Below are 27,587 nucleotides of genomic sequence, written 5' to 3' on the forward strand. Positions count from 1 at the left end.
ACTTTTAAGACCACATTTTTAGATATAGCTCAAACACTTGTCACATGAGGCTCTTAGGAATACATTAAGATATACTGCATTTTTCTCCCCCATAATGGGATTATCATGCAAAAATCACTTGCTGTAGTTACTTCAGTCCTCTGCTCTAATATGCAGCTACTACAAAAATAATTTGCCTCAATTAAATGGATTTATACATAAAGTATTAATACAGATTAATAATCTAATTTTACAGAAAACAACTTAACATGCTACCAACTTTCACTTAAAATAGGGACATTATGTTAATATATCAGGAGATGAGTGCGCTTTTAAAAACATTTTCCATTCATCTTTTTCCTCCAACTAAGCTGCTTTTCCAGTTGTAAGAAAAAATAACGGGTCTATGAACTCACTCTTTAGATCATTATTAACAAATACTCAAGAAAGCGAATTCTCTCCCTTGGGAGAGCAACAGTAGTTGAAAAAAAATCACTGCATCACTGTTGAAACTGTTAAAATAAGAAGCCTGAATGCTGTTAGTGAAAATTTGCTGTCATTTCTGCTTACTGTAAGAAGACAAAGTTACCAAGCATCAAAGATGCTTGCTGTTCTTTAAAAATCTTCTCAACTACAGGAATTGAGTACAAAGGCATTTACCAGTATAAATTTCTATTGAATTTATATTTACGTACACATGTATATACACACTCAAGTATATGGCCATATATGAGTTTTCCACACATCACAGTTCCACTTTTAAAGTTAACCACCATATGGGAAAATTTCAAACTTCAGATTTCTGTCATTTAATAATTATGTGCAGGAATATACTACTACCTTGTTGTGGAAACAAGACAGTGATTGCTCTACATTGTTAAGTAATTATATACGAAGAGAAACAACCATAAACTGATTTCAAAAACAACTTCAAAAATATAGTACATTTAACCCTAAAAAGTCTATCTTGGAGATGAAAAGGGGCTGCTTTTTAACTAAGTGACATTTTAATTTAAGTATTCCAGGCAATTCTGGACACTGGAGACGGTGCAGTTTGAATTCTAGCTTCCAGCATCTAGAAATGCTATCTGCACATAAATATCAGTGATATCTCAGAGTGGAGTACTAAGTATATATTTGTGAATATGTACTATACTTGCATATAGTTGTAATTTTTGTAAATATTATCTTTTCAGAAGGGGCATGTTCAATATTAGAAGCAGTTAAATGCATATTATGTGCACCTATTATATTTCTCTGTATAATCAAATGACAATGGACAGTAACATAGGGCTAACTGAATATGTAAGAAAAGCAGGAGGAAAAGTAGTAGCTAAATTCTCAAGTAATTTTAATGTGCTTCAGAATCACTTCAGTGTGACATGTCTTGAAGTTGAAAACCAGCAGAACATGAAACAATGTAGTAGATTTCTGGCTCCAAAGCTGGATAAGATTATTTAAGTACATCATCATTCAGAGCACTCCTCGCTAAGTAAAACATTAAAACAGCACAGGTTTTGCTGGAGAAATACTAAAAGCCCAATTAATAACCAAGTCACTGAAAACATGAGGAGTATGAAATACCACTTCCATTAAAGCCTGATAGCTTTTTCAGTTAAGTCGGCATTATCAGCTCCTAAGATTTTGTGCAAATAAAGATCTGCAGCTTCAAAAAATACTGAAGACAGAATCTGAAAAGGGGACTAATTTATCATGGGGAGTGGCCCTTGAGTTAACTCATTTTCAAAACATATTGTTTAAATGCTTTGTCTACTACAGGTTTTGATAGCAGTGTTGTATTGCATCTGTATCAAGAAAATTAGCATTCACTGCACTCAGATATTAAACGTGAGCAGTACCAGAAAATTTCTATTCCTAAAATCAGCAAAATTAATAAGCCTGCCACCATTCCCAAAAAAGCAGTTCATGGAATCATGCATAAAAGCTATATACAATGAATGGAAATTCAGTGTTAATAAAATTAATTTCAAACAAGCAAGCTAAGTGATTGACTTACAGGATCAGCTGGTGCAATGTTAGAATCAAATTGGGTCAGAGTTTGTGAGCTTGAAGAGCGTTCGCTAAATGTCTCCCACTGCTGAACAGACAGAGGAGAGAAGTCAGCATGATGAGAAAGATGGAAGTAAAAGATCACTGAGGAGGACTTAGCATAGTAGTCTGGATGTTGCACTGGGAAGTATTATATTTGCACTGGGCAGTACTTGACTTAGAAACCACACTAATACATAAAAAAATCTTTCTATTTCAGTCTGATATTGTTGTGCAACCAAGTTTATTGTCAGATATTAATCTTTTTACTTTTCGTAATGAAGATACAGGTGCACAGTCACCTTGGAAATAATGTCAGAGTTTGCCAGTGAAAGTCACACAAGTTAAAAAAATGGTTAGCCAATCAAATACTGTAGAGATTCAATCAGTGCCACCTGTTTGTAATTATAAAATCTACAGAAAGGTTCCTCAGCTTTGTAGTTGCCCAGTGTCAAATGTATCTAGTAAGCACTGATTTTCTTACGAAGTCTCCGATAAATGAATGCTGAGCAGAGTACTCCAATCACACCAGTTCAGCTTGCCAGTGCAACTCCTGAGAAGTGATTCTATTCTGTAAGAGTATTTTTACAAATCTAAATCACTGTCAAGGCAAAGAATTAAATTCAAACATACTGTTGATTGTTAAATTAAAAGCAAATAAGTCAATCTCTGAACAGTTTTACAAGATATAGGCATGCTTTATCAACACATAGTTGTCAAGAGTCCTCATGCTTAGTAAGTCAAAATACAGCCATGACTGGATCAATGAAGTACCAAAGTACACAAAATTAATGTGATCCAGAAAACTAGATAACAAATCACAATAGGAATGCTGAACTTGTTATATCTTGGTAAAATACCACATTAGCCTATTTTCAAACAAGATTTTTAGCACTCAGAAAGATAAAAATGTTAGTATAGTCATGAAAATAAATTAATACTCTTGTCCCAGCTCTAGAGGCAAAACAATGCGTATGTTTCCAGACGATACAGGACACGGTATTTGGTGTTAGTCAACCCAATCTCATGCACTCCCCTACATGAAGCTATACTAAATTAATAGCCTGTATATAAAACTAGTCCAAAACAGTATTTCAGAAATAGGTCTTTAAGGAAATTCCTAAAAAGCTGTTTTCAGTCAGCTGAAATTAATTAAATGAAATCTGGAAAAAAAACACTGAATTTATAAGAGCCTTCATGTGTGGTGCCTTGCGTCTCATTCCAGACTTGCCAACAAAGGCAAAGACCATGAGATGTCATTGTTTTTTTTTTTTTTTTTTTTAAAAATACAAAACTACAACTTTTTAGGGAGGATGTAAGTTTTCCCTTCCTAAATGCTCCATCTCACCTCTTGTAGGAATCAACTTATCTCAGTGGCACTCCACCCCTCCATGAAGAAGCACCACTGCAAGTAGTATGGAGCTACACAAATGTGTTTAGTCAATTTTTACTAAGTGAAAAATTTAACAGCCAAATTCTGCCAGCCTTTTCCCTGATTTGGCCTCTTGCCTTTACACGGCTGCTCATTTTCATGAAATGCAGTTAATTTTTATTTTAAAACTACCACTACCCTTTAAACTTTACTTGGCTAGTGGCTTCAACATTACTGGCTACACTGGCAAATAGACTATTTAATTACAGAAATCTCACTTCTCATTTTTCCAACACTTTCATAAAGGCATACAGCATATATGTTATACCTAAAATAAACGTGTATATATATATATTTTTAAATATATTTAAGAGATGGGTGCTGAATTTACATCTTATTCCAGTCCTCCAAAAGCATACTGCAGGGCATTTATTACTTGTCCTCAGGGTCCATAGCTGGGCACAGATAAACGAATATCAACACCTTCTAACTAAACCAGGGAACATGCTATTCATGCTTCATCTTGAGATAGTACCAGAAGCTAGTTACTGTTAACTCCCTGGTTAATAAGAAGTTACATACATTACACATCTACTGGACTGCATCTAACCGAGAGATTTAAGAGCGCCGACAATACAAATAACTAGCTAGGATAAATCTCCCACTAGCTGAATCTAAAACACCTGTCTTTAAGACTCATAAAAGTCTTAAAAATACTTCAAAACATTTACTAAAAGCTACAATTCAACAACCTAAATTACTACTAAAAAGATCTAAATATCTGAAGCAGTCATGGACTCAAAAGCAACTCTCCATATCTGTGTCAAAGCTAATATGACACTAGACTGCTTTCAACAAAAAATAGGCTTTTCAATTTTTTAAACTCTCAGAACTAAATGCTCAACGTTGAATCTGGATGGAAAAGTTGTCTGAAATGAGAAAAGTGGTCAGTGTATTGTAGAGATGAGAATGTGAATAGGGATGAGAATGTAAAGCATGGAGTATGCAGGTAGATTTTTACGGTGTTCCTTTATTTTGAAGTTTGAAGGTGACAACTTGGTCCATATACTTTGTGAGCTTACACTAACTGAACCTAGCAACTGGAGTCTAAAATTCAACTGCGAGCTAGAAAAAAAATAAAAGAATAACCAACGTTTTTTAAAGTAACTGGGATGCAAACTGTCTGGAATGGCAGTTGATCCAAAGCTGCATAGCTTTTTCAAACAACTCATTTGTTGATGACAACTACAAGAGTCAACAGTTAGACTGGTGCCTGCAGTAATACCAGAAATTTTTTCACAGCACTAAAACCTCGAGGACTTTGACCTAACTCAAGCTGGAAAGAAAATGCTTAGGAGCAAGCATGTACAGTGTACAGCTGAAGAATCAGAAGTTCCATTATGTTAGATCAAAAACTCAACGCTTAATAAATGTTTAACTCTTATTTTAGTATAGTTAATGTTTGGTAGTATATTTAGTCAGAGAACTTTTCCAAAGCTCTTAAAGTCTGATTTGATTTTCAGAAGAAAGTATCACAGTCTCTTGCTCGATGTATAAAGTCAGATTTGTAAAAGAAGATTTTGGCTGATAGAAAGTTATCATTAACTTTGTCCCACCAGTGTAATTATCCTATATGCAGATGATTTGAGTTGCATTGGACACTGAAAGAATTTGTTCAACTACAATGCAGCTTACCAAGTTACCTTAATAAATCTTTATCACAAGCATGTGGGAATATACCAATGCAAATTTTAATACATTTGCAAAGCATTTACAACTTTTTAGCAATAACCGAGTATCTGCTTGCCTCCCTCCTAAAACACACTTTCTACCAGCACTTTAAAAGCCACTCTGTCAAACAGAACTCAGATTCACTATTTTACACGTTTTTTATTTAAGGATACCACTGTGAGGTTTGCACTTGCCCTTGAAAGGAAGGGCAGACTCTTATCAGCTCTCTTCCCCCTAGAGATGAAGGAAATTTCCTCTGCTCTTAACCTTTAATCCTAAAAAAAAAATCATTTATTTTCCATTTCATACTGACTCTGCTTTGGTCTGTCTAAAACTCTTACCAAGAATCTTCTAGTCACTTGAAGTCTAACTAAGAAAGGAGCCACAAAAAGCTCTTTCAGTAAGAGGCAAGATAATACTCAACTACTGATAGAACTATCTTAGATGTTAAGAAGTTTTAGAATCTTCTTGAGAGTCTCATTATTAAAGTAATTTCAATACTTTCTCTTATAATGAAAAAATAAGCCTACACCATCTTTGTAGTATGGTTGCCATCAGGAAATCATTTAAGCCTCTGAAATCTCTCTCAGAATAAAACACTGGTTTATTCCGATTAAATCACACAGGCTAAATATGTTAAAACAAATCAATAAGAAACTCTAGGAGTTAAACTCTTAAGGACTTTATAAACAATGGCCATTTGTGAATACTTTTTTGTAACCTCAGCTCCAAACGCTGACAAAATACAACCTACTATATAAGCAATCTTAAACAGTAAATACAGACAGCAAACAATGATCAGGTGAATACCTGCAGCACAAAACAGCAAAAATTTAAAATTTAAAGAAATTTACCAATGACTGTCTTGAGATCCAACTTTGCTTTTGATGTAATCCCAGAGCTATAATTTCTCTATATTACTTGTGAAGCATTTTATATTCCGTGGTAAAATTACCTCCAGAGATAATATCAATGTCCAGATATGCCAGGAATTTATTCTGAAGTTTGTTTTGAAGTTTTGCAAAAGCTTTGGCTATAAAAGCCTTCAGTTATAAAATAATGAAACACCAAGAAATAAAAATTAATTAAACATCTCCAATATGTATGACACGAGATCATTTAGTGACAAATATGAAGCTTAATTAATATTATTGACAGCATTTTAAACATTAGCTCATGTCACAATAAGACAAAAATTAAGACATTTTTACAATTTAATGTGTGGAATCTGCTTCTGATTCTGTATCTATTGTTCTGCTGAAGTTTCTGTCAATGCATTCACAACTTGTGATCAACAATACACTTTTGAATTACATATGCATACAATTTAGCTATTGATGGTGGATGGCAATGAAATAACTCTTAGATAGAAATGCTAACCTCACTGCTCTGATTCAATTCTGGCCAGGTCTGGTTTAGGGATGGCATTGATGGAGACTTGCTTGGAGGTGCTTCTGCTGGAGAGCTGGAATAACCTACCTCACCGGTCTGTTCCCCAACTTCTGAAATGAAAGAAATGACTATAAACCAAAATCATGAACGGCATTCAGTTTGTTCTCAAAAAAAAAAAAAGTTGTTCATATCTCAAATGCTAAGTATCCCTTATTTCAACTTTTAAGAGAACGGTTTGGGTTGGAAGGGACCCTAAATATCATGTAGTTCCAACCCCCTTCGATGTCCTGCTAGACCAGGTTGTTCAAAGTCCCATCCAGCCTGGCCTTGAACACTTTCAGGGATGGGGCATCCACAGCTTCTCTGGGTAACCTGTGCCAGTGCCCCACCACCCTCTGAGTAAAGATATTTTTCTGAATATCTAATATAAATCTACTTTCTTTTAGTGTAAAGCCATTATTCCTTGACCTATCCCTACACCTCCTGATCAGATTATTCCAAGTAAATACCTAGCAACAGACAAAACAGAGTCAAATCACATGTACTATCAGGTGCTACCCTTCTTTAGAGGATCTTCCTGAAAAATTAGACTTTGAACGTTATTCCCAATCTTACTGGCTTCCCTGTACTTCAGGTTTTAAATAGCACTTTCAGATCTTGATTATATGTACAGGTAAATATAATTACTTACAGTATGATAAAGTAACTTTACACTTGTGTTTATTACCTAAAATCCAGCACTAACAAGTTCTTACAGAATAAAATATGCCCTTCTATGAGATAAAGCAAAAACAGTGTATCAATGCAAAAAAATAAAAATAAAAAAGAAAACAGGTAAGTAAAACACTCCCTTAAAAGACATTCTGCAAAGAGGATTTTAAGCTTTAAGCCTCTTTACTAAAAGAACGGTGTTTCCATTCATTTCATCTTGCAAACTGAACCAGTCTAGCAGCTGTCACATTGCAACTGTACATTGTTCCTGTAATTACAATTTTCCCTGGGCTTTCAGCAGGTAGAATCCCTCGCAGAAAGCCTCCTCCTCCAGAGCTGTACCAATTTTCATGATGCAGCACTCTTTTGTTCTGTTCTAACTACAGAGGAATTGGGTAACCTAAATGCAAACAGCAGATTAGACATCCTGCATGACACAATGAAATCCTGCTTAGTGTCAGCTAATTTGCCACACAGACTACAAGTAATGCCTTGAAAGCTTCCAACAACTGAAGTTCAGTTTACAAATGTATAATGTAGCAAGAATAGTTGGAAAAAGTGGCTGATAAATAGCTATACAAACTAACAATGTCTATAGACCAAAGAATTAAAACTCTGAACGAGGTAAAATACTGTAGAAGACTATTTAATTAAATTACCACTTAAGAGGACTGCTTGAAAGATATATCGAAGACGACTACCACAAGAACATGTGACACACTGTACCAGAAATTAAAATCTATAAAAAATTTCAAAAGGATTGGTTTCAGGCTTAACAACTAAACTCTGCAGCCTGCTCTTCTGCTGTAACTCTGCATTGTGTCTGCTGTCTTTCATTGTGAAGAAACTCATAAAAAATCCAACACCAGATGGTGTTGCATGGTTTGGAGGGGGTGGGGATATGTAAAATTGGTGCTCAAAGAAAATTCAAACTGGGAACGCTTGAATGAATGGTGGCCAACTGCACCTTGAAAAACCAATAGCAGCCGATATTTCTGAAGTGCTGCTGGGGACAGCAGGAGGCACAGCCTAACAACAATATCCAAAACACCTCCAGAAAGAAATAAATTGTCCCATCTTGAGTCCATACTGTCAGTAACACCTCAGTCTTTTAACAAAAAGAAAACAGAAAAACCAGTAACTTGTCAAAACTTCAAAGGTCTTGTACACTTTCAGTAAACAGCCAGGTGTGAGGTTGAGACTTGTTTCCAAAACTATGCCCAGTACCTAACATCCTGTACGACTGCCCTTCTGGATAAAATGCCTTAAATTATTCAAGATACAAGCTGCATCTAATATCTCCTTTAGAAAAAAACTGACAACAAACATTATATCAAGCTATCAAGACCTTCAGAGGCAGCATGATGTGTGCAAGTAGTCAAGATGACATTGTGGTCACTGCACACAACATTAATATACTAAATTCAACATATACCAGTAGTAATGTTTTAGAAATACGTATTTCTACTACTAATCTTAAATGCAAGGTTAAAAAATAAAGGCTGAAAACTGCTGTGGATAGGCTACGTGGCTACCTGTAATTCGAGGAGTTTACAGATACCTACATGAAAAAATAAGACATCTCTGGAAAAATTTGAGTACAGCTAATGAGACACAAAGCATGACAGATTCTCCATTAAAAATGATCGAGAAGCATCAAATTAATTCATATGCTGTACTTTGTTAAAAACTGTACTTTTAAATAAAAGACAAATGTTTCTAGTTAGGAATGATATAATTATGATACATAATACACTTTTAGCCTTAAAAGCATCCTGTAGAAATTAAGTATTCTTGCAAAAACTCAATCTGTTTTCTGTTATTGAGGAAGGCATCTGAGTGACAAAATACCAGCTACAGAAGAACTAAATTTAGTTTATTTTCCTTAAAAAGAAGTGTCATTGTTGCAACAGCCTAAACAAAAAATTTACAGACAAGAAAAACCTGCTCTGAGTTTTGTAAAGGATTGTTAGCTTTTATAAACAGATATAAAACTGAGTTCAAAGGAAAATATTGATATTAATTTTCACAGTAAATATTAGACTAGTGTTCATTTCAGCTGCAGATCATAAATTCCGTCGAGACAGATGCTATCAACAGTACTCAATTCTTAAAATAAATGTTTAATGACTTGGAGAGAAGTATCTGCACAATTTTCTGACTTCATACTCTCTTCACTGCAGTTTTCTTCTACAGGTAGTTTTTACGCTGACACATCTGACTCATTCTGAAAAGCTAACATTACCTATCTACAGGTACCACAACACAATGTTATATCTTAAGTGAAGCCATTGCAACCCAGATAGTTAAGTGTATGATCCAATTCAAAATACTAAAATCATTCAAATGCATTGCGGAATTGCCACAGTATTCTAAGAACTTAACACACCTCATTTCTCTCCCTAGTCAGCATAAAGATCACAAATCATAGAACGATTTGGGTTGGTGAGGAATTTTAAGGCCATCTAATTCCACCCCCCCTGCCATGGGCAGGGATGCCACCCACTAGACCAGGTTACTCAAAGCCCCATCCAGCCTGGCTTTCAACACTTCCAACCCAAGCCATTCTATGATCTATGAAGCATGGGTCATCCACAACTTCTCTGGGCAACCTGAGTTGTTCTAATGCCTCACCACCCTCTGAGTAAATAATTTCTTCTTTATATCTAATCTAAACATACCCTTTTTTTTAGTTTAAAGCCATTTCTCCTTGTCCTGTAACTACACTCCCTGACAAAGAGCCCCTCCCCAGCTTTTCTATAGGCCCCCTTTAGGTATTGAAAGGTCTGCTTTACAGTCTCTCCAGAGCCTTCTCTTCTCCAGGCTGAACAACCCCAACTCCCTCAGCCTGTCTTCATCGGAGAGGTGCTCCAGCCCCTTGATCATCTTTGCGGCTCTCCTCTGGACTTGTTCTAATACTTCCATGCCCTTCTTGTGCTGGGGGCCCCAGAGCTGAACGCACACTCCAGCTGGTGCCTCACAAGAGCAGAAGAGGGGGAGAGTCACCTCCCTCGCCCTGCTGGCCATGCTCCTTTTGATACAGCCCAGGGTATGGTTGGTTTTCTGGGCTGCAAGTGCACATCGCCAGCCTATGTGGAGCTTCTCATCAACCACCACCCTCAAGTCCTTCTCCTCAGGGCTGCTCTCAATCCATTCTCTGCCCAGCCTGTGTTTGCACGGGTGATTGTCCCAACCCAGGTGCAGGACATTGTGCTTGGCTTTTTTGAAACTCCTGAGGTTCACACAGGCCCACCTCTCAAGCATGTCCAGGGCCCTGTAGTTGGCATCCCTTCCCTCCAGCATGTTGACCACACCACACAGCTTGGTGTCATTGGCAAACCTGCTGAGGTGCACTCATTCCCACTGTCCATGTTGCTGACAAAGATGTTAAACGATGCCAGTTCCAGCACCGACCTCTGAAGAACACTGCTTGTTACCAATCTCCATTTAGACACTGTGCCATCGACCACAACTCTTTGCGTGCGACCACACAGCCAATTCCTTACCCACTGAGTGGTCCATCCATGAGATTCATGTCTCTCCAATTTAGAGATAAGGATATTGTGTGGGGTATCACCACCTCCTTTAAAAATAGTTTTTAAAATTCTGTAGGAGAGTAGTGCTATACCACACAAAATTAAAATGGAAAGATAGAGCAAGTTTCAGGTGCAGAGCTGAAGCTTCCACACTTCCAGCATGGAAGATGAAGGAAAAGTTTCTAACCAAAAAAAAAAGTAAATAATGGTACTGTTAACACATCAAAAAAGTTTAAAACTGATATAAAAGAAAGTAAAGAGAAAAATCAAGTAACTCACTTTCTTGAACTGTCCGGAAGTATGGTATTGTTGCTTCAGTCAGCAGAACAGGATCACTAACACAATTTATTTCTTTGGGAAAGTTGTTATCCCATGAAAAAATGCAGTCAAAAAGCTATTTCAGTACCATACTTTACAGTTCCTATTTCTAAGGCAGCTGTGGAAGTGAGCTTTTATTGAAATACAGCTTTTTATGGGAAAAATATTAAGAAATTTAACTGGTTGATCGTAATAAGCTTAATTTATAGTCCTCAGGGTGAACACATCTTAATATACACAGTAACCTACACTTATATTAGTAAATTTTAATTATAAATTAATAGATTATAGAAATATAGATTTGAACTGCTGCAACTACAAGTGAAGTTACAGCTAAGTCAGTAACTTCTAAAATATTTAACCTACAAGTTCTGGTGATAAATCCATGTCAAGTGCTAGAAAAGATTAGCTATTTCCAACACTGGTGGCCCAAATATAGAAGAAATAAACTTAACTGTATAAAACTTAAGTTTGCAAGTCTCTTTTCTTTGTTGCCATTAAAAACATCAGCAGAATCTAGTATCAGTTGGATTTTATTTATTTTTAACATAGCTTACACAGCATAGTAACCTTTCAATATTCACCAGAATAAGATAACTTCCCTTTAATATAAGAGAGGAAAAACATTTTTACTCCTTCTAAAAGAAGTTTTTCCTCAAATTTAAAGACTACTTTGTACTTCATAAAAATAAGTACAAGTTTTAACAAAGCTGCCTGTAAAATAACATACACAACTTCTTGGTTTATGTCCAATATATAAAGTTTCCAGACAACTTCAGTTATATGACAAAACTCTCAAAACTGGCTATGCCAATTAAAGTAGTGGATGACCAGGTATATATGTAGATATTTTTGTAACAATATTTTTTCGTTATTCCATATCCTACCAAGATGTTGCTTGGCAATCACCTTGACACAAAAATAGAGTGGGTAGCTTTTAGACATTTGCTAGACCTTCACCCAATTAATTGTAGATTTTTCTTACGAAAGTCTTCTCCATAGTAACATGCTTACTCATACTGAGAACACTGCATTTGCTGCTGACTGCAGCTGAGAGGCTGAGGAGCTGAGCTACTCCCACAAAACACGGTTTAATTATTAAAGCATAGGTAGCAAGAGCCACTGTATCTAGTTTAAGAACTCATCAATAATTGCCAGGTTAAAAATCTCTGAAATCTGACAAACACAATAGGAAGGGACCCCCCCCTTTTGAAATATTTAGTAAAAAGAAAGCTCTAGAAAACCGTGATACCTGTACAATACCTACAGTATAACCTGACTTTCCAAAGCAGACTGCTTAATGTGTTTTTTTCCTATCCAATAAATTTCACTTTTTAAAAAAGCAACACAAATATAGAAGTCATCAGTAGTGAATGGTACCTAAAAACACCTTTCCTCTGAATACAAGATCATAAGCAACAGTAAAGTAAAAAGGCTACAAGTTTTATTACCTATTACCTATACTCAAAGCCTCACCATCAAGAATGGTAAGAATGGAATTCTGAGGAATCATCTGAAGTTAATTTTAACACAAATTATTTCAAGTTCTACAAAGATTCAGTATTCAATGCAAGTATAGTAATTATGAAGTAGATTATAAATATTCAGCTTCATTTATCTGTTTTAAAATAAAAATGAAAGATTGCCAAAACCAGCCTGTTTTTAAATAGCACATTTACATGGGATAGTAGTTTGCTTTTCAGTGATGCTTCCACTTTGCTTTCCAAGTGTTTTAGGTAAATATTAACAAGCTGAACTCATACATACAATGGTTTATCTGGGAGCAACCAAATTTAAAGGACTATGCACAGAAAAACTAGTTGTGAGGGCAATGGAGGATAAATTCTGTTGTTTAGACAAGAGTAGAATTAAAATATCTGTGCTATTTGATCCTGTACTTTTAAACTACCTAACTGTCCTACCCCAGCACTGAATCTCAGAATATTTTTAAAGTATCTTCAAGACTTAGAAAACTCATGCCCTATTCTCAGAAATTTGGGCAAAATATATTTATTTGAAACCAAGTCTGAAGTACATTTGGATTGGGAATTTAGAATACAATGGTGACCATGAATAAATCCATACTGTGATAATCTTGTTTTCCTTAAACCACCTATAAAGAACACAGGCTGCATATCCAAATGAGACCATATGTATACTACTCTTAAATAATATCTCCATGTAGAGAAATATATATGTGCTTGGATTACTTCTGAGCACTGATAAAGATTTCTAAAAATTGCACAATGATTCACTTTTCACCAAGTACAGCAAAATGCTCACTCAACAAACCTACAGGTGTCTGCTGATATAACCTTATCTATGACATCAATTGAAAATACTAAAATTTGTGCTGAAACATGTCTTACCCGTTGAGTCTTCCAAATCAATCAGTTTGGGCATTAAACTTTCAGGTAGCTTTTCTGGCAAATCATATCCGTTCTTCCTAGCAACTACCAGATGAAATGCAGCACAGAACTCATCCAACGTCAGTGCACCGTCTTTATCAAAATCTGAGAGTTCCCTAAAAAGGAAAACTTAGTATAAACACAACAAAATTTCTTAAGTTTATTTCCAAATGACAAACTTTTGTGGTGCTACTTGGAAGATCAAAGAATGCAGCCTGTAGTTTATTTACCCTATTAAGCACTCCATATTAGTTAGTGCTACATGCTTTATTTTTCAAAGAAGGTGAGCTTTTATCAAGTGACATTTCTTAGAAGTTAAATATATTTAAACCCACTTATTTCTCTCCATTTTGGTTTGGTTTTTACTCGCTTCCCTGCATTTAAGACAGTACTACACAACATTGGTCTCAGATTTTTGTTATACTAAAGCACTTTCTTAAAGTGCCTAGAAACGATACTGCTGAGGTAACATGATTTGTTTTTCAACAGGAAAAAATGAATTATAAATCATTACACTGTTTGAAAGACTAAATCTCTCAAAGTAAGCCATTTAATGATAGAATGCAATGATGCAGTATAAATTCTAGAATACAATAAAAGACAAGATCTGCATTGAGTCAAAGATGAATTGATTATAAAGTACCACGAATTGCATTTAAAAATATTTGCATCTGTATGTTTAAATAAAACATACTGAGATTCAAAGAAATATAGGATTAAGAAATTCATTATTTGTATTTAAATACATCTTTAACAATATAAAATGTCAAAGTACTCCTTACTCTGAAGGGCTTGAAATTTCTTCACAAGCTAAAAAATGCCTTTTTAGTAGTGTCAGGCTAGATCCACTGAAGCCCATTAAAGTAATATTTGCATAAAGGTAAGACCGAACTTGCTAGAGTAATAATGAAATGTTACTTAACACCTTCTAGTAAACAGAAAATTAGGTAAATGATTGCCAGGTAGCTGTGATCTTTCAAAATAATCTCAATATGCGTTACACTTACCAAATATGAGAAAGTTCAAGAATAGGTAGTTTTGATTTAGTGAAAAATTCTTTAGCTGCAGATCCTGAAAAATTACAATAACAATTTTTAATATTTGAACCAAGTTAAATAATTAGAAGATTTGCAGATTTATGGTCAAGGAGATAAGCTACTTGGCAAAGGTTTGGGGAAAAAACATAACATATTTCTAGAATTGAAACAAAAAAGGCAAACTGGTTTAAAGTCCTTTCTTGAATTACACTGCAGTTTACCAGGAAGTTATCAGTAAAATGCAGAACTTTCTTCGAAATGGTATGCAAACCTAGAGTACCCAATGAAGTCTTTGTAACAGAACTACTGCACCCAAAATTATATTTTTTTTAAAGAGTAACTTACCTGGTATAAATCCATTTAGATCAGGTTGAATGGTTTTAAACTGATTAACATAATACTGCCTTTGTTCATCAGTTATTTTCCAGGGGTCATCATAACTACTTGATTGCCTACGAATTTCATTGGTTGTTGTAGCTGATGCTACAGTTCGTACTGTTGTCTGGTCCTGAAATGAAATATTTTTCCTCAGTATTATCTACCTAAAGTGTTCCTATGAATTCTGAACTTCTTGCCTTCAAAAAGTAAAGCATAGTTAAATCTCACAGTACTTTAAAAACTACAAGAAACTATCAACAGATTGCATCTACAGGATAGAGACAGGGTATTTTTGCACATGGATACGCATGGGTAGGAATGATTGCAGGTATGTAAGCAAAAAAAAAAGCACAGCACATTTGCAAAGAAGCTAAGCACAAATAATTCAAAGTCATAACTGCTGACATTTCTAAGATTAGTAACTTCCAGTTAAATCACTCCAAATGAGGTCAACTCAATTTAAACAAGTATCTGTTGGGTATATAGCATTGAACAGACTACAGCACAGCTACATGGTAAACATCTGCAGTGAAAAATATGAAAAAAGGACTGCAACAATCTGAATGAAGCAAATTAAATACCAATAAAGTGTCACACCTGGACAGAAGCAGGATGCATGGCTAAAAGAGCACTGGTTGGTGGGGTATCTGCAAAACTGACCCAATTTTCTTGGTGAGGTGGTGGTGAATGGCCAGACCATATGGGATCACTAGAAGTAGATGAGCCTGAAAGTAGAAGAAACATTTATTTCAGAACACAACCCTGAAAAACTGTCCAACCCTGAAAAACTGTTTAAGAACTACAGATAGGGAAAACAGTGAAAAAAGCCTGAGACACAGGCTCCTGTCAGGAAGACACACTTCAAGAATGGTGAAGAAAACTAAATCCAAATTACACCAAGGTGAAAAAGTTTATCTCCTGACAACTCTTGTAGATTTCTACATTAGGTAAACTTAAATTTGTACTAAAAATACAGAAGTGAGGAACAAGTTTATTGCACGTGTGTAAAACTTAAATTGGGTTTCATACACTTAAAAATTCTTGAATAATACTCAAAGTTTTGACTTAATTGAAATGAGCTCCTGTATGGACAGTTGTTTAAAAGTGGCAAGTGATCTCAGCATGCCACTTATCTTAAACTTTTATTTTTGAGGTTTTAGTTTGTCTTCCAAAAACACAGCCTTTGAAATTCCTCTTAATCTCACACTTTTCAGCACATAAAGCTTAGAAATTATTTTAAAAAATTAACTCAGCTACTTAAAAACAGTCCGGTTTATAAAAGGCATACTGATGACATCTGCAGTGTATTAAGTAACTGGAACACAGTAACTGTCATTCACCCAGTGCCTACTGGCTACTTCTGAAATACTGCTGTTAAAACAATGATTAAAACAATTATTATTAAAACAATGATGAAGCAAACCTTGAAAGATTTGGCCATCTACTGTTCTGCGTACAAGGAACTCAGAGAAGAGGGAAAATGAACCATCTAAAAGGCTAGAAGAATTCCAGGACTCCCTTCAACTCCTCAATTCTTAAAAGAAATGCTGAACTCCTTAAATCTAAACAGCAGTTGTGGAACTGAATATTTTACTCTTCTTGAACAAGAAAATTCTCTCTTGAAATGCTTTATTTCAAGAAGAACGTAAATAGGAAATTGTCTCCTCCGTAGAAGTAGATTCCCTCTTAAAAGGCAGGCCAACTTTTTGTGACTTTTTATAAGCACACCACACAACCCACAAACCAAAAGTATGTTAATGACACAACTGCCACTAAGATCCAAATTGAAGCAATAAAACCCCAAAATTTATTCTCAAGAAACTGACAAACTATTGCTAGAAGAAATCCATTTTCATATAGGCAATTTATTCTATGAAGCTAACAAACAGTTTCAGGTTCTTGGAGACTGAAAACACTACAGGTACACAATCTGCAGCAAGCAGCAAAGGAAATCTGAAAATCAGTGAGGCACACTTAGGGCTAACACCTAGAGTAACAGTAATGTTGCTAATATACAAAGTTGCTAATTAGTATTTGACAGTATGTAATTACTTTTTAGTTCCATAAAGGGCCTTTTTCTAAGAAAGTAATGAGAAAATTTGTTAAAAACAGTTTGTTGTTCTCCAATGTACAACAGCCATAATTGTATATAACACATTTAACCTCACATTACAAAGAGGAAAAAATTGAGACTTTTAGGAGGAGAAAGATATAAAATGATTTTTGGAAGAGATAAATCAAATATACAAAACTGAAAGGTTATGTTATTTCTGATTTTCAACAAGATAATGAAATAGAATCCATCCCCCCCCTTTTTTTAAAATTAGCTTTACTAGGACCACTGTTAACTAACTTGTCCCCTAATGTGCCTCCACTTCCGAAAGCTCCCCATTTGACCTGGAGTTTCTAATGACTAGCCCAAATTCCTGAGAATAAAGGCAATGTGTTTGAGCATTCTTTTTGCCTTCAGTGTTCTTCAGTAGCTAGCCTAACTCTAAAGCTTCAGAAAGAAGCATGCAGTAAAGCTCAGTTTCTATCCACCTGCTCTCTCTTAGCATAGGGCTAAGAGACTAGATTCAGGCAAATCCATCTCTCCAGTGAAAATGCCATGCTCCAAGTTTACTTTTGATGAAACTGCTTTCCCTTTCTCTGCCCTGCAGCAACTGACATTAGTACCACTAAGCTTGTTTCTTCCTACCTTTATTTCTTCCAACAGTATTAGTACTGTTCAATCTGTATCCCGCTTTGCATTACACCTTTTCCAAAGCAGTACTGTCATAGAAACGGGGACATCAGTAGCACCAAATTGTCTTAACTTCCAAGTACTTCATACACATCATTCCTTTCTCCCCTGTTCGAATCTTCCAAGGACACTCTTACTCTGCTGTTCTGGCTACACTGATTTTTTAGGGGACAGACATCCTATGTCTTTTAGAACATTGAAAAAAAGACTGCCAGTAACTGTGGACACCTAGACACACATTCATGAAATACCACCAGCCAGTAGATCTCAATCATCAAAAACTACATCTATTTCACACTTGAATTAGAAAAAAAAAAAATCACACTCCAGTTTCTTCTCAAACTACAAATCCAGACTGGGAACACTGGTAGAAGAGAAGGTGGAACAAAACTGAGTCATAGGGAAGACTCAGAACAGTCAGTACTTATGATCTGTAAAGCAAATGAAGAAATAAAACTTTAAAACTGTGCGCTTCTATCAGAGAACGCCATCAAAAGCACTGTGAATAGAGTGTATGCCTAACTAATGATTATCAGATATCAGATTAGGACAAGATAGAGAGGTCTTAATGCAATGTTTACTATGAAGACATAGCTTGAATTCCTGTGGCTGCTCTATATTCCCCTATAGCTTGAACACCAACACATAGTTAACTTCTGGAAAGTGATCTAATTTCCTGTGGGAGAAAAGTTACCCCTTCACTTTAGACTGTTTCTTATGTTTGTAGTTTATCTGGATAAGAAGTAACATACTTTTCAATAAGATATGTCAATGTGGATTTTCTTTTGAGAACTAATTTTGCAAGTAGTTTTTCAAATTAGCCCTCCTTACCACTTATTTGTGAAGAAACAAAACCAGGTGAGTACAATAATGAAATGCTGTAGAGCTCCTCCCTCCCTGAATAACTACACCTGTAACAAGGCCAAGTATCAGTAATTACTCAAGCATTAAGTAGGAGACAAAGGACCATATACTGCCCTGCAAGCTCAGTAAATTCAAGCAATAGACATCCTCCACTTCTGTCCGTGAAGTTTCCTGATGGCTGATTTCACTAGCTGTAGCAAAATCACTCCCAACAAGGAAAACAAATGAGGATGGCTTGGGGCTGCAAATTCTCATACACATTCAAACATCGAAATAAAACTTTCAGGTAATGCTAAAGAAAGCTAGCAGAAACCCTATGACTGAACAGAAGACTTTTTTTTTTTTACTAGTTTAAAATCATTATTTGGATATTACCAACATAAATGCTCAGCTCTGTTTCCAATCCAAACTACAAGATGATCAAACTTAAAAAATAAATTCTAGTCCCATGACATGCCACTTGAATTTGGGCATGCAGAAGAGGTGCTTTCTCCCAGGTTTCTCAGAGTCAGCATCCTTCTAGGTGGTGAAGCTGGAATGCAAAATGAGCTGAAGTTAACAGAATTTTTTCCTCTTCTGTAATTCTAGAAGCAGGAGGGTCCTACCTCACATTCAATTCTGTTTCTGTATGTAGTGGGTTTGGCTGGGGTGGAATTACAGCAGCTAATACGGTTCTATGTTTTAAATTTGTGACCAGAACAATAGTGAATCAGTGTTTCAGCTATGACTGAACAGTGTTTGCAGAACGTCAAAATCTTCTGTTTCTCTCTGCCCCCCTCAGTGAATAGACTGGGGAATGCACAAGAGGCTGGGAGGGGATACAACCAGGCGATGACCCAGACTAACCAAAGAGATATTCCACACCACATAGCACCACGCTCAGCAATAAAACATGAAAAGGCTAGGGGAGTTTAGAAATCAGTCATTTTTGCTTGGGAACATTAACACAATTTTGAACAGCTTTACCTTAACAAATGTAAATCAGACACCTGGAAGACTTGATAGGCTCAGGTTTTAATAGAACTGACTAACATTTAAGGATGAGACCTAAACTAACCATAAACTTCACTTCCCACAGCTGATGAGTGTCTGTCACCAAACTTTGTTCCTGATGTTAAAGTATGTCTTTTAGGGCCCACCTTAACAAAAAGTCTTGAACAAAGATGGTAACAAACCTTAGCTTACGATTTCAGATCACTTGTGTAAACTCACTGAACTAGTCATGACAGTGCCTCAGATTCCAGCTTCTTATGAAGAATCACTATCATAACTGAACTGCTGGAAAACTAGGTGGCAAAAACTGTAAAATCCAAATTCTTTTGTTCTGTTGAGACAGGAACCAGTTCTCTTCCTCTAGAAATTAGGAAATACAGCTCTAGTGCTGCTTAACACTTCTGATACAAGACAAGGACAATTAATGACAATTGAGGCATTATCTATTAATTTATTGTACACCTGATTTGATACAGAGTACTATTCCATTTTCTTCATGGTGGGAACATGATGATGCACTGGAATGTGTTTACTATGCACAGGTCATAATATTACTTTGAACACATCTTTCTTTAAACAGAAGTTATGCTTCAATTTTTGTCCGATTAAGGGCAGTGCTATTATTAGACCCATTAGAAATATTTTCATACTTGAGGCTCCATGCTTTCAGTTGACAAGCCCACCACTACTCTCAAACAGCATTTCACAGACTATGAAACACAAGCGGAGAGACCTGGGTTCTTATTTTCTTGGATCACAAGTGAAATGGCATAGTCCTGCCTCAAGTCCTAGTGAAATAACGTAGCTGCAAATTACCTGATTTCTCAGCAACATTTTACATCAGAATCAAGATGAGCTTGCAGCACTGTTTTTAAGGAAAGCAACCAACAATCTATCTGGTTCTACACCTAAACATCAGAATTCTTCTTTTTCTACACAAACACATCTTTAAAATGCAGGTTCAAGATAAGGGGTGGAAAAAGAATGAGGAACTTTCTACAACAACTGAAATTCAAAGGAATAATCTACAGCACAAAAGAATCATCCAGTGAATGAGGATGACAATTTTTATTAAATATATGGAAATTCCCTCTATCCTTAGCACTGGCAGAACAAACAAACGTTCTTTAACAGCATCCCTGTATTACTTTAAACACACTAAGGATATGTTTCCGTATGGAATGTAAAATCAACATATGCTGAACTAATTCAGAAAGTTTTCCAAACTTCTGAAAAAATATCCAATAGACAGCACAGGGATAGCACTGGAGAACTGAAGTACTAACATGGTATTACAACTTTATTTTGAAGGGTAATATTCAAAACTTCAACAGTAGGAGTAGTTTCTGTGCTTCCTTGTAGTCCCTGACTGCCTAAGTTAGAAAGAAGCTATCAAACTTCTATTTCAAGCTTGCAAGAAAAGCAACTAAACTTTGCGAAGGAAGAGATATCAGGAAACAATACTGAAAAAAATCACAAACAGTATGCTTAAATGGCTGGACTAAAACCTGAACATACTAATAACATTTATTTTTGATTCTAAATTGAGTATTATTTACTACTAAGTGCCAGCCAAACATTGACATCAACCGGTGCATAAAACCCATTTCACTTCTAGATGTCCATGCAAGTAAGTTTCATTTCTTTATTCAACCAATTCTAACAACATAATACCTGGTCCTCTATGGATGCTTATAACCATGGAGTGAGGATAAACCGAAAGATCAATTAGAATATCAAGGCTGAAATGAACAACCAACGACAGTTCAACCTGAAGTCACAGCCTACAAAATGCAACATATTATTTATGAGTATCAAAAATGAAATCTGAATTAGAATTACTACACTGTTCCCAAATGTAAGTCTAACAGACATCAGAAAATAAAACAGAGCTTCTTCAAATTTGAGATACTAAGGGAGAAAATTTTTTCAATCAGAGCACAGAAATACAACAGTGAGGGTCTTCATGTTAAATGAAAAACACAAAAGGATGAAAACTTCAGAAAAACAAGCGATTCTACTTTGACACATCTGAGATACAGTAGCTTCAGTCATGCTTATGAGAACTTTAAAGGAAGCAAAAAGAGAATTAGTTGTTCTGACAAGTCACCTCATCTACCAGAAACATAATTCAAACTAAATACATTATCTGCCTCTTTCCTTGAGCTCCCCACATTTCTGGGTATACTGATGGTTCCTATCAATGAGCTTCATATTATAACTTTCCACTTTCATCTTCTCCCTCCCTCCAAATTCTCAGCATTTCCCACACCACACTGAGAAATGGATCTGCCATATACAAGGCCACAGATTCCACAATGCTGACACCAACATGAAGGTTTGAATCTACAACAAAGTTTCCAGAATTGGAAAAAACAAAGAATATACTTATTTCAGAATTCCACAACTTTGTGCTACAGCTGAAGCATAACAGAAGACATTTATACCTGGTTGTGCTTCACTAAATGGAGCCCAAAAAGGCCCAGGTCCAGCAAGAGGTCGTTCATTATTCCCTCCGCTGGGATGGCGGCTGTGCTTCCTCCATGTATGTGGAGAGGTTGGTGGGGACTGCTGTGGTGAAACAACTGGAGATGTGGACTCCTAATAAAACAAAGGAATCTTTTAAGTTTTGTACTATATAACTAAATGCATAAAAGCCTATCTAAAACTGTAACTTCTAGAAACAATCATCACTACAGTTAAAATATACTCAGTGAAAATATTAGTACTTATCAAAATGAGGGAACAGATGTCAGGTACTGTACAACTCACACTGGACATGTTCATTTCAAAAACACTTCATCTACCATATTCTTAATCTGCCATTCTTAAGACAATACCAATGCCATGTTAAATAACTTAGTTTCAAAGGAGACTCTCACAAGACTCACTTTCACTTGTGATAGAAGTTACATTTGAACCCAGGTCTCAAAAGAGAGACTTACTGTGCAACCTATCATCATACCTAAGTTTTATCAAATGATTCACAATCCAAATTTATTCTAAAGAAATAAATCAGAATAAAACACTGAAAAAAAATATAGTTGACAGACTATGTCCATTATTTTTAAATATGTAAAAATGTAATGTATTTTTTTCCCAGAAGAATAATGCCATTTATGATATACTTCTCTGCTATACAAGCTAAGGTAGTTGTCTTAATTTTAAGGTTCAAGCTTTTCTTTAATATCATACTGTACTATTTCCCCCCCATGAACAGACACAAAAATAGAATCACGTGTAATTTTTAACTGAGATCAGTTCTCACAAGAGATCCAGATTATGAGATAATTCAATTTTGAAGTAAAATATGATGGAAAAGTAGTTTAAATTGTACAAAGTATTTATATCATAGAATAATTTCCTTGCTAATTTTTAAATTAGTTTGCTACACCTTCCAACTCTAGCTAAACTATAGTAGTGAAAACAAGTACAAGAAGGCAAAGCTTAAGCTCCAAACTTCCTAAAAAGTAAAAACACAGCTAAGACATCTCAAAAGTTGTTTCAGCAGTGGACAAAAATATCTGTACTCTCTCACCTGAATACATTATAAGGTATAGTCTTTATTTACCTTTTCAGTTCACCCACAAGGCACAGAGACTAACACACCCTCTGTAAATAAGTTTTCAAGCATTTAATAACACACTTGAATGTGTGCTATCCCACAACTTGTGGGAGTTTCAGAGACAGCTATCCAAATAAACTGAAAGCCACAAGAATATAGCCAGAAAGGAGCTTCCTATCAACTGCTAACATACCATCAAGTACCAACAGCCAGATCAACTATAGGTTTCCACACGATTATTCCCAAAACATCGTCTACTTTGCCAAAAATGCAAAGGCCATTGTGCTTTTTAACAATATTATCTCTGTAAAAATCTAAGTCAATCAGAAAGTGCCATAAACCAGCATTCTTCAATCAAGGTACATACTACAACTACACGTATCCTAACAAAAAAAGTTTTAAGGGCCACAATGACAAGATAAGTTTCTGATGTGCTGATGCAGACTCTCTCTCACTTTTCTTTTTATCTCTGATTTCTATATTTCCTTGGATACAGGGTCAGCATGGCTGGTTCTGCAACTGAGATTTTATGAAGTCCTAACAACTGAGTCAGATTTCTTTAAACAAGTTCCTATGCCACATGACTTTCAACTTTTCATTCAAAGTATTTAAATGGACGCCCATACGTATTTGCAAAGAGTGTTACAAAGCAGCTGAGAGCAGTACTAAATCACTTAAATTTTTAATGCATAAACCATCCATTTGCACAACTATTTTCCACAGTATCTCTACCAGCCAAGATTTTTATTGTAGTTACTTACCCTTCTGAAATTTGCCTGAAGTTGCCTCTTCTTAGTGTCTTGCTTGGCAAGAAATTTATTTCAGATGGTAGTTTATTTTTGTTCTTACAGGTAACGTGGGGGAAAGATGGGAAAGAATACTCCAGTATTCTTATCTAGGTAAGTCAGATGGTCCAAACAGACACAGAAGAAACCCTGAAGTAGACAAATGTAAGATAGTCTACCTAAAGGAAAACCACTCACTACTTCTACTAACTGGATGTGAACATTAACTCTTGACACAGTCCCCATGAAGCAGCCTTGTCCTAAGGAACCTGACAACTGTTATTATTGAATAAACCTAACACTTTGACTTATGCTCAAGCTATAAACTGTAAATGATCCCCAACTTCAAATCTTCTAACACTTTCCATAAAATTTTGTGAGATTTTTTGTCAGATCATGAAAAGCACAAAGAGGCCTAACAGTTAACTTCGTTCTCACCATTCCAGTCAATGTTATATTGAAATCCTACACATTTACAGATTTCCCACAACTGATTTGGAGCTTCAGCTTACAGACTTCAAAATTATTAAACAGAAAAAACACACAATTAATTCTAATGTCAAAATGCTTCTGGAAGAAGGACTTGACACATCTTCAGCTTCTTCATTATGAGACATTCCCAAAACATTTTAAATCAACTGAGCAAGGCACAGATGTGCTCTCCTGTGCAATCTCAGTCCCTCTCAAACCACTCCTCACATTCATTGAGCTAACTTACTAGAAGCTTAAAACAGCTAAACACCTTTTATATATATTTTAATATTTATATAAAAAACGGCTCAACCAAAGTACTAATGGCTAGATGCAAGCATAAAGAAGGAAGACACAGGCCAGAAAAGACTGAGAGGCAGGACCATAGGAACATTGACTCAGATGCAAAAGCAGTCATGGAAAAGCACAACGAGTAAGGACTTACCAGAACTAACTACATACAGGTTAACTCACCCTTTATAAATAGGAAAACAACTAGGTGCCTGCCTTCGCAGTGGACAAGCAGTTGACATTTTAATATACTCATGGCTAGGAGAAAGTGAAAACTTCATACAACAGACCACATTGACTTTACACCAGACTTCTAGTTTTAGTAAACAGAGGCAAGATGTTCCTGAGGAACACCTCTGTTCCTCAATGGCCACATACATTCACTCTCAAAACGCTCTCAGTTTATGAGAGAATATGATGCAGTTGAGAAGGGATGTTCATTTTCCTCTGTCCAATCTATTAGTAAAAGAATCTAATTTTGAAAACCTGAAATATCTGGGATCAGATTTTCTGAGAGTATTACAGTACAGAACCTAAATGGAACGCTCTTCGAAATACTAACATGTAACAGCTACAATAGTTTGTGCAACTCACTGATAACTTCCTGGTTTTCAATTTTATCAATTTTAACAGAAGTTACCTACCTAATCTCTTTGGGAACTTGAACAATTTTACTCATCTGCATATGTATCATTATGTTAATGTATCATTTATTAAATCAGCTACTATTAAAATCTTATTTTGAAAAAATGTTGAAACACTTTCAAAGCAATTCTATTAAATCTTTAATAAAAATTTTATTAAAATAAGATTTTAACTTCTATCCAAACAAAACTCAATAGAAGTGATAGTAATTGCAACATTCTGGCTTCTACTATCTTAATACATTTATCTTCCCTCTACTTTATTGCAGAAAACAGATGTAAATTAAAGCATGTTGAAATAAATAATTAGCGTTTTCATGTCACATCAAACCACTGAGAACACTCTTCTCAATTACAAAAATAAACTTATAGTTAACAGGCAAAAATCAAGTGATACATCTTAATTAAAAAAAAAGTCACATTAAAAAAATCAACCTAACCTAAGTTGTTAAGAAAGCATGATTTTTGTTAACCTGGAATTACTAAACTAAGACACTATGAAGGAAATTGTACTTTTGGGGGCTGATGAGCAGTAACTAAACGTGCTAGTTAAAAAAAGGTGTTATAATATACGGCTCTAAAAAGAGATCCATAGTGAATGTAAGTCAAACAAACTGGTGTAAAGCAAAACAATACTGTGCTAAAGCAACTCTGGAGTGATCTCAACCTCAAAAGGAAATCGCAAGCATACATGAGTCAAATGGGATTATAAACCTTTTCCTGGATCTCATCACACCTCACGCCAGAAGAAAGCCTCCTAAGAAGAATTCCAGAGACAATGAAGCCAGACATGGTATCCGAAGGGTAGCTCTAAGGGTGCTGTGATCCAGGTCCTGATACCACACAGCCTGCATAAGAGTCAGGGAACAGAGCCATTATGAAGAAAGATTATGCTAGAGGTGGTAATTGCACTGCAGAACCCATGATTTGGTAATTAACTAGCATTCACATTGAAGAACAAAATAGTCCAAGGTTCAATGGGACCTTCTCTACATGAAGCGCTACACGTTTTTAGATGGGAGTGTGGCTCAGCCAACAACAAGCTTGTTTGACCTCAATACTCTGCAAGGTTTTAGACTAAGTTTTGAAGGAAATAACTAAAACCCCAGAGAAAGAGGATAAATCACAGCACCAGGAATTTTACTCAAGTTGGTTGATATTTTTGAGGTTTTCTAGACAAAGGAACCACGCTACACTTAACCTAAAGTTCAGAATACTTCAGCGTGGTGCCATGCGAGACAATTCCAACAACCCGCAGATTAATACAGGAATCTAAGTGGCTAAAGAACCCACTACAGAATGAACTGCATTAGCATGAGAACTACGACTGAAATGAAAGCTCTAAAAGACTGATTTGGAGAATGACCTAACTTGATGCTTTAGGTAATTGTTTATACACACACTAAATAGCACACTGATGAATTCTGACAACAAATGTAAAGGGGGCATCAGAATTACTTCAGGGACATAGACAACACCATACTATCAAATTTTAAAGTGCAAAATAGTTTCTTGCAGAATAGAAATGAATATCAAAGTGCATAATGAGGACCAACAAGTTGAAGACAAGACTGATGCGTAACTCAACTGTCAGACCACTAACTTGTCAATTATAGCAGCTGTGGAAAAAGCAGATCTGTCAAGATATGATGTGAGACAGATCCATCAGAAACAGGAATGTATCTTAAAAATAATTATTAATACTAGAGAGATCTCATCTGAAACAAGAAATAAAAATCTAGCCAGGTATTTCCTATGAGAACAAATTTGGATCAGGGGCAGAGAAAGATTACAAGGATTATTGTGAAATATTTTGTCAAACAAAAACTGAGATTATGGACCATTATATAGATGCCACAATGTCAGCAGAAGTGTTTTGATCTGCCTACTGTATTTTTTGGCAAGAAGAAATTACTCTAGCAGAAAAAAATATTTTCTCTCTGTGTTTTATCTCCACTAGGGTCTGCAGTCAACATACAGTTAGTAAAGGTTTGATTCATTATTTGTCTTTACTCATACAGTCAGTTTTGTAGCTTCCATGAGAGCTGGGCATGACTTCAGTCATCTACTATTCATACTAGTAATATTAAAAACCCAAACTTCTGGCTAGTGCTTCATTTACATAATACCATTATAAACTAAAAATTTCACCACAAAAATGGCGAGTAAAAAAAAAAAAAGGATGTTCTTGAATTTGCCTTATGATTACTTTAAAAGAAACCTCATTTACAACTGTTTTCAAACACAACCTGATTGCAATTTCCTGACACTCCACTGCCTCTGAATGGAGCTTATTGAGGGGAGCAGCAAGAACAATGCA

The 27,587-nt window shown here is 35.6% G+C and overlaps 1 protein-coding gene across 15 annotated transcripts in view; it reads right to left on the reverse strand.

The window, feature by feature from the left end:
- Window positions 1-27,587, reverse strand: part of REPS1 (RALBP1 associated Eps domain containing 1) — a 67,242-nt gene that overhangs the window by 15,154 nt on the left and 24,501 nt on the right. For 3 of the 15 annotated variants that reach the window (XM_083830898.1, XM_083830894.1, XM_083830897.1), the window contains exons 4-10: window positions 21,959-22,112; window positions 15,509-15,636; window positions 14,879-15,041; window positions 14,504-14,567; window positions 13,458-13,612; window positions 6,512-6,651; window positions 1,997-2,077 (exon numbers count right to left, since the gene is read on the reverse strand). In XM_083830898.1, the coding sequence (XP_083687024.1) occupies window positions 1,997-2,077; window positions 6,512-6,651; window positions 13,458-13,612; window positions 14,504-14,567; window positions 14,879-15,041; window positions 15,509-15,636; window positions 21,959-22,112 (885 nt within the window). The remainder of the gene's footprint in view (window positions 1-1,996; window positions 2,078-6,511; window positions 6,652-13,457; window positions 13,613-14,503; window positions 14,568-14,878; window positions 15,042-15,508; window positions 15,637-21,958; window positions 22,113-27,587) is intronic. The other 12 variants (XM_083830892.1, XM_083830895.1, XM_083830905.1 and 9 more) reach the window with 8 other exon arrangements.

This window comes from Anser anser (assembly GCF_964211835.1).
Source record: "Anser anser genome assembly, chromosome: 3".
In the NCBI taxonomy this organism is placed as follows: Eukaryota; Metazoa; Chordata; class Aves; order Anseriformes; family Anatidae; genus Anser; species Anser anser.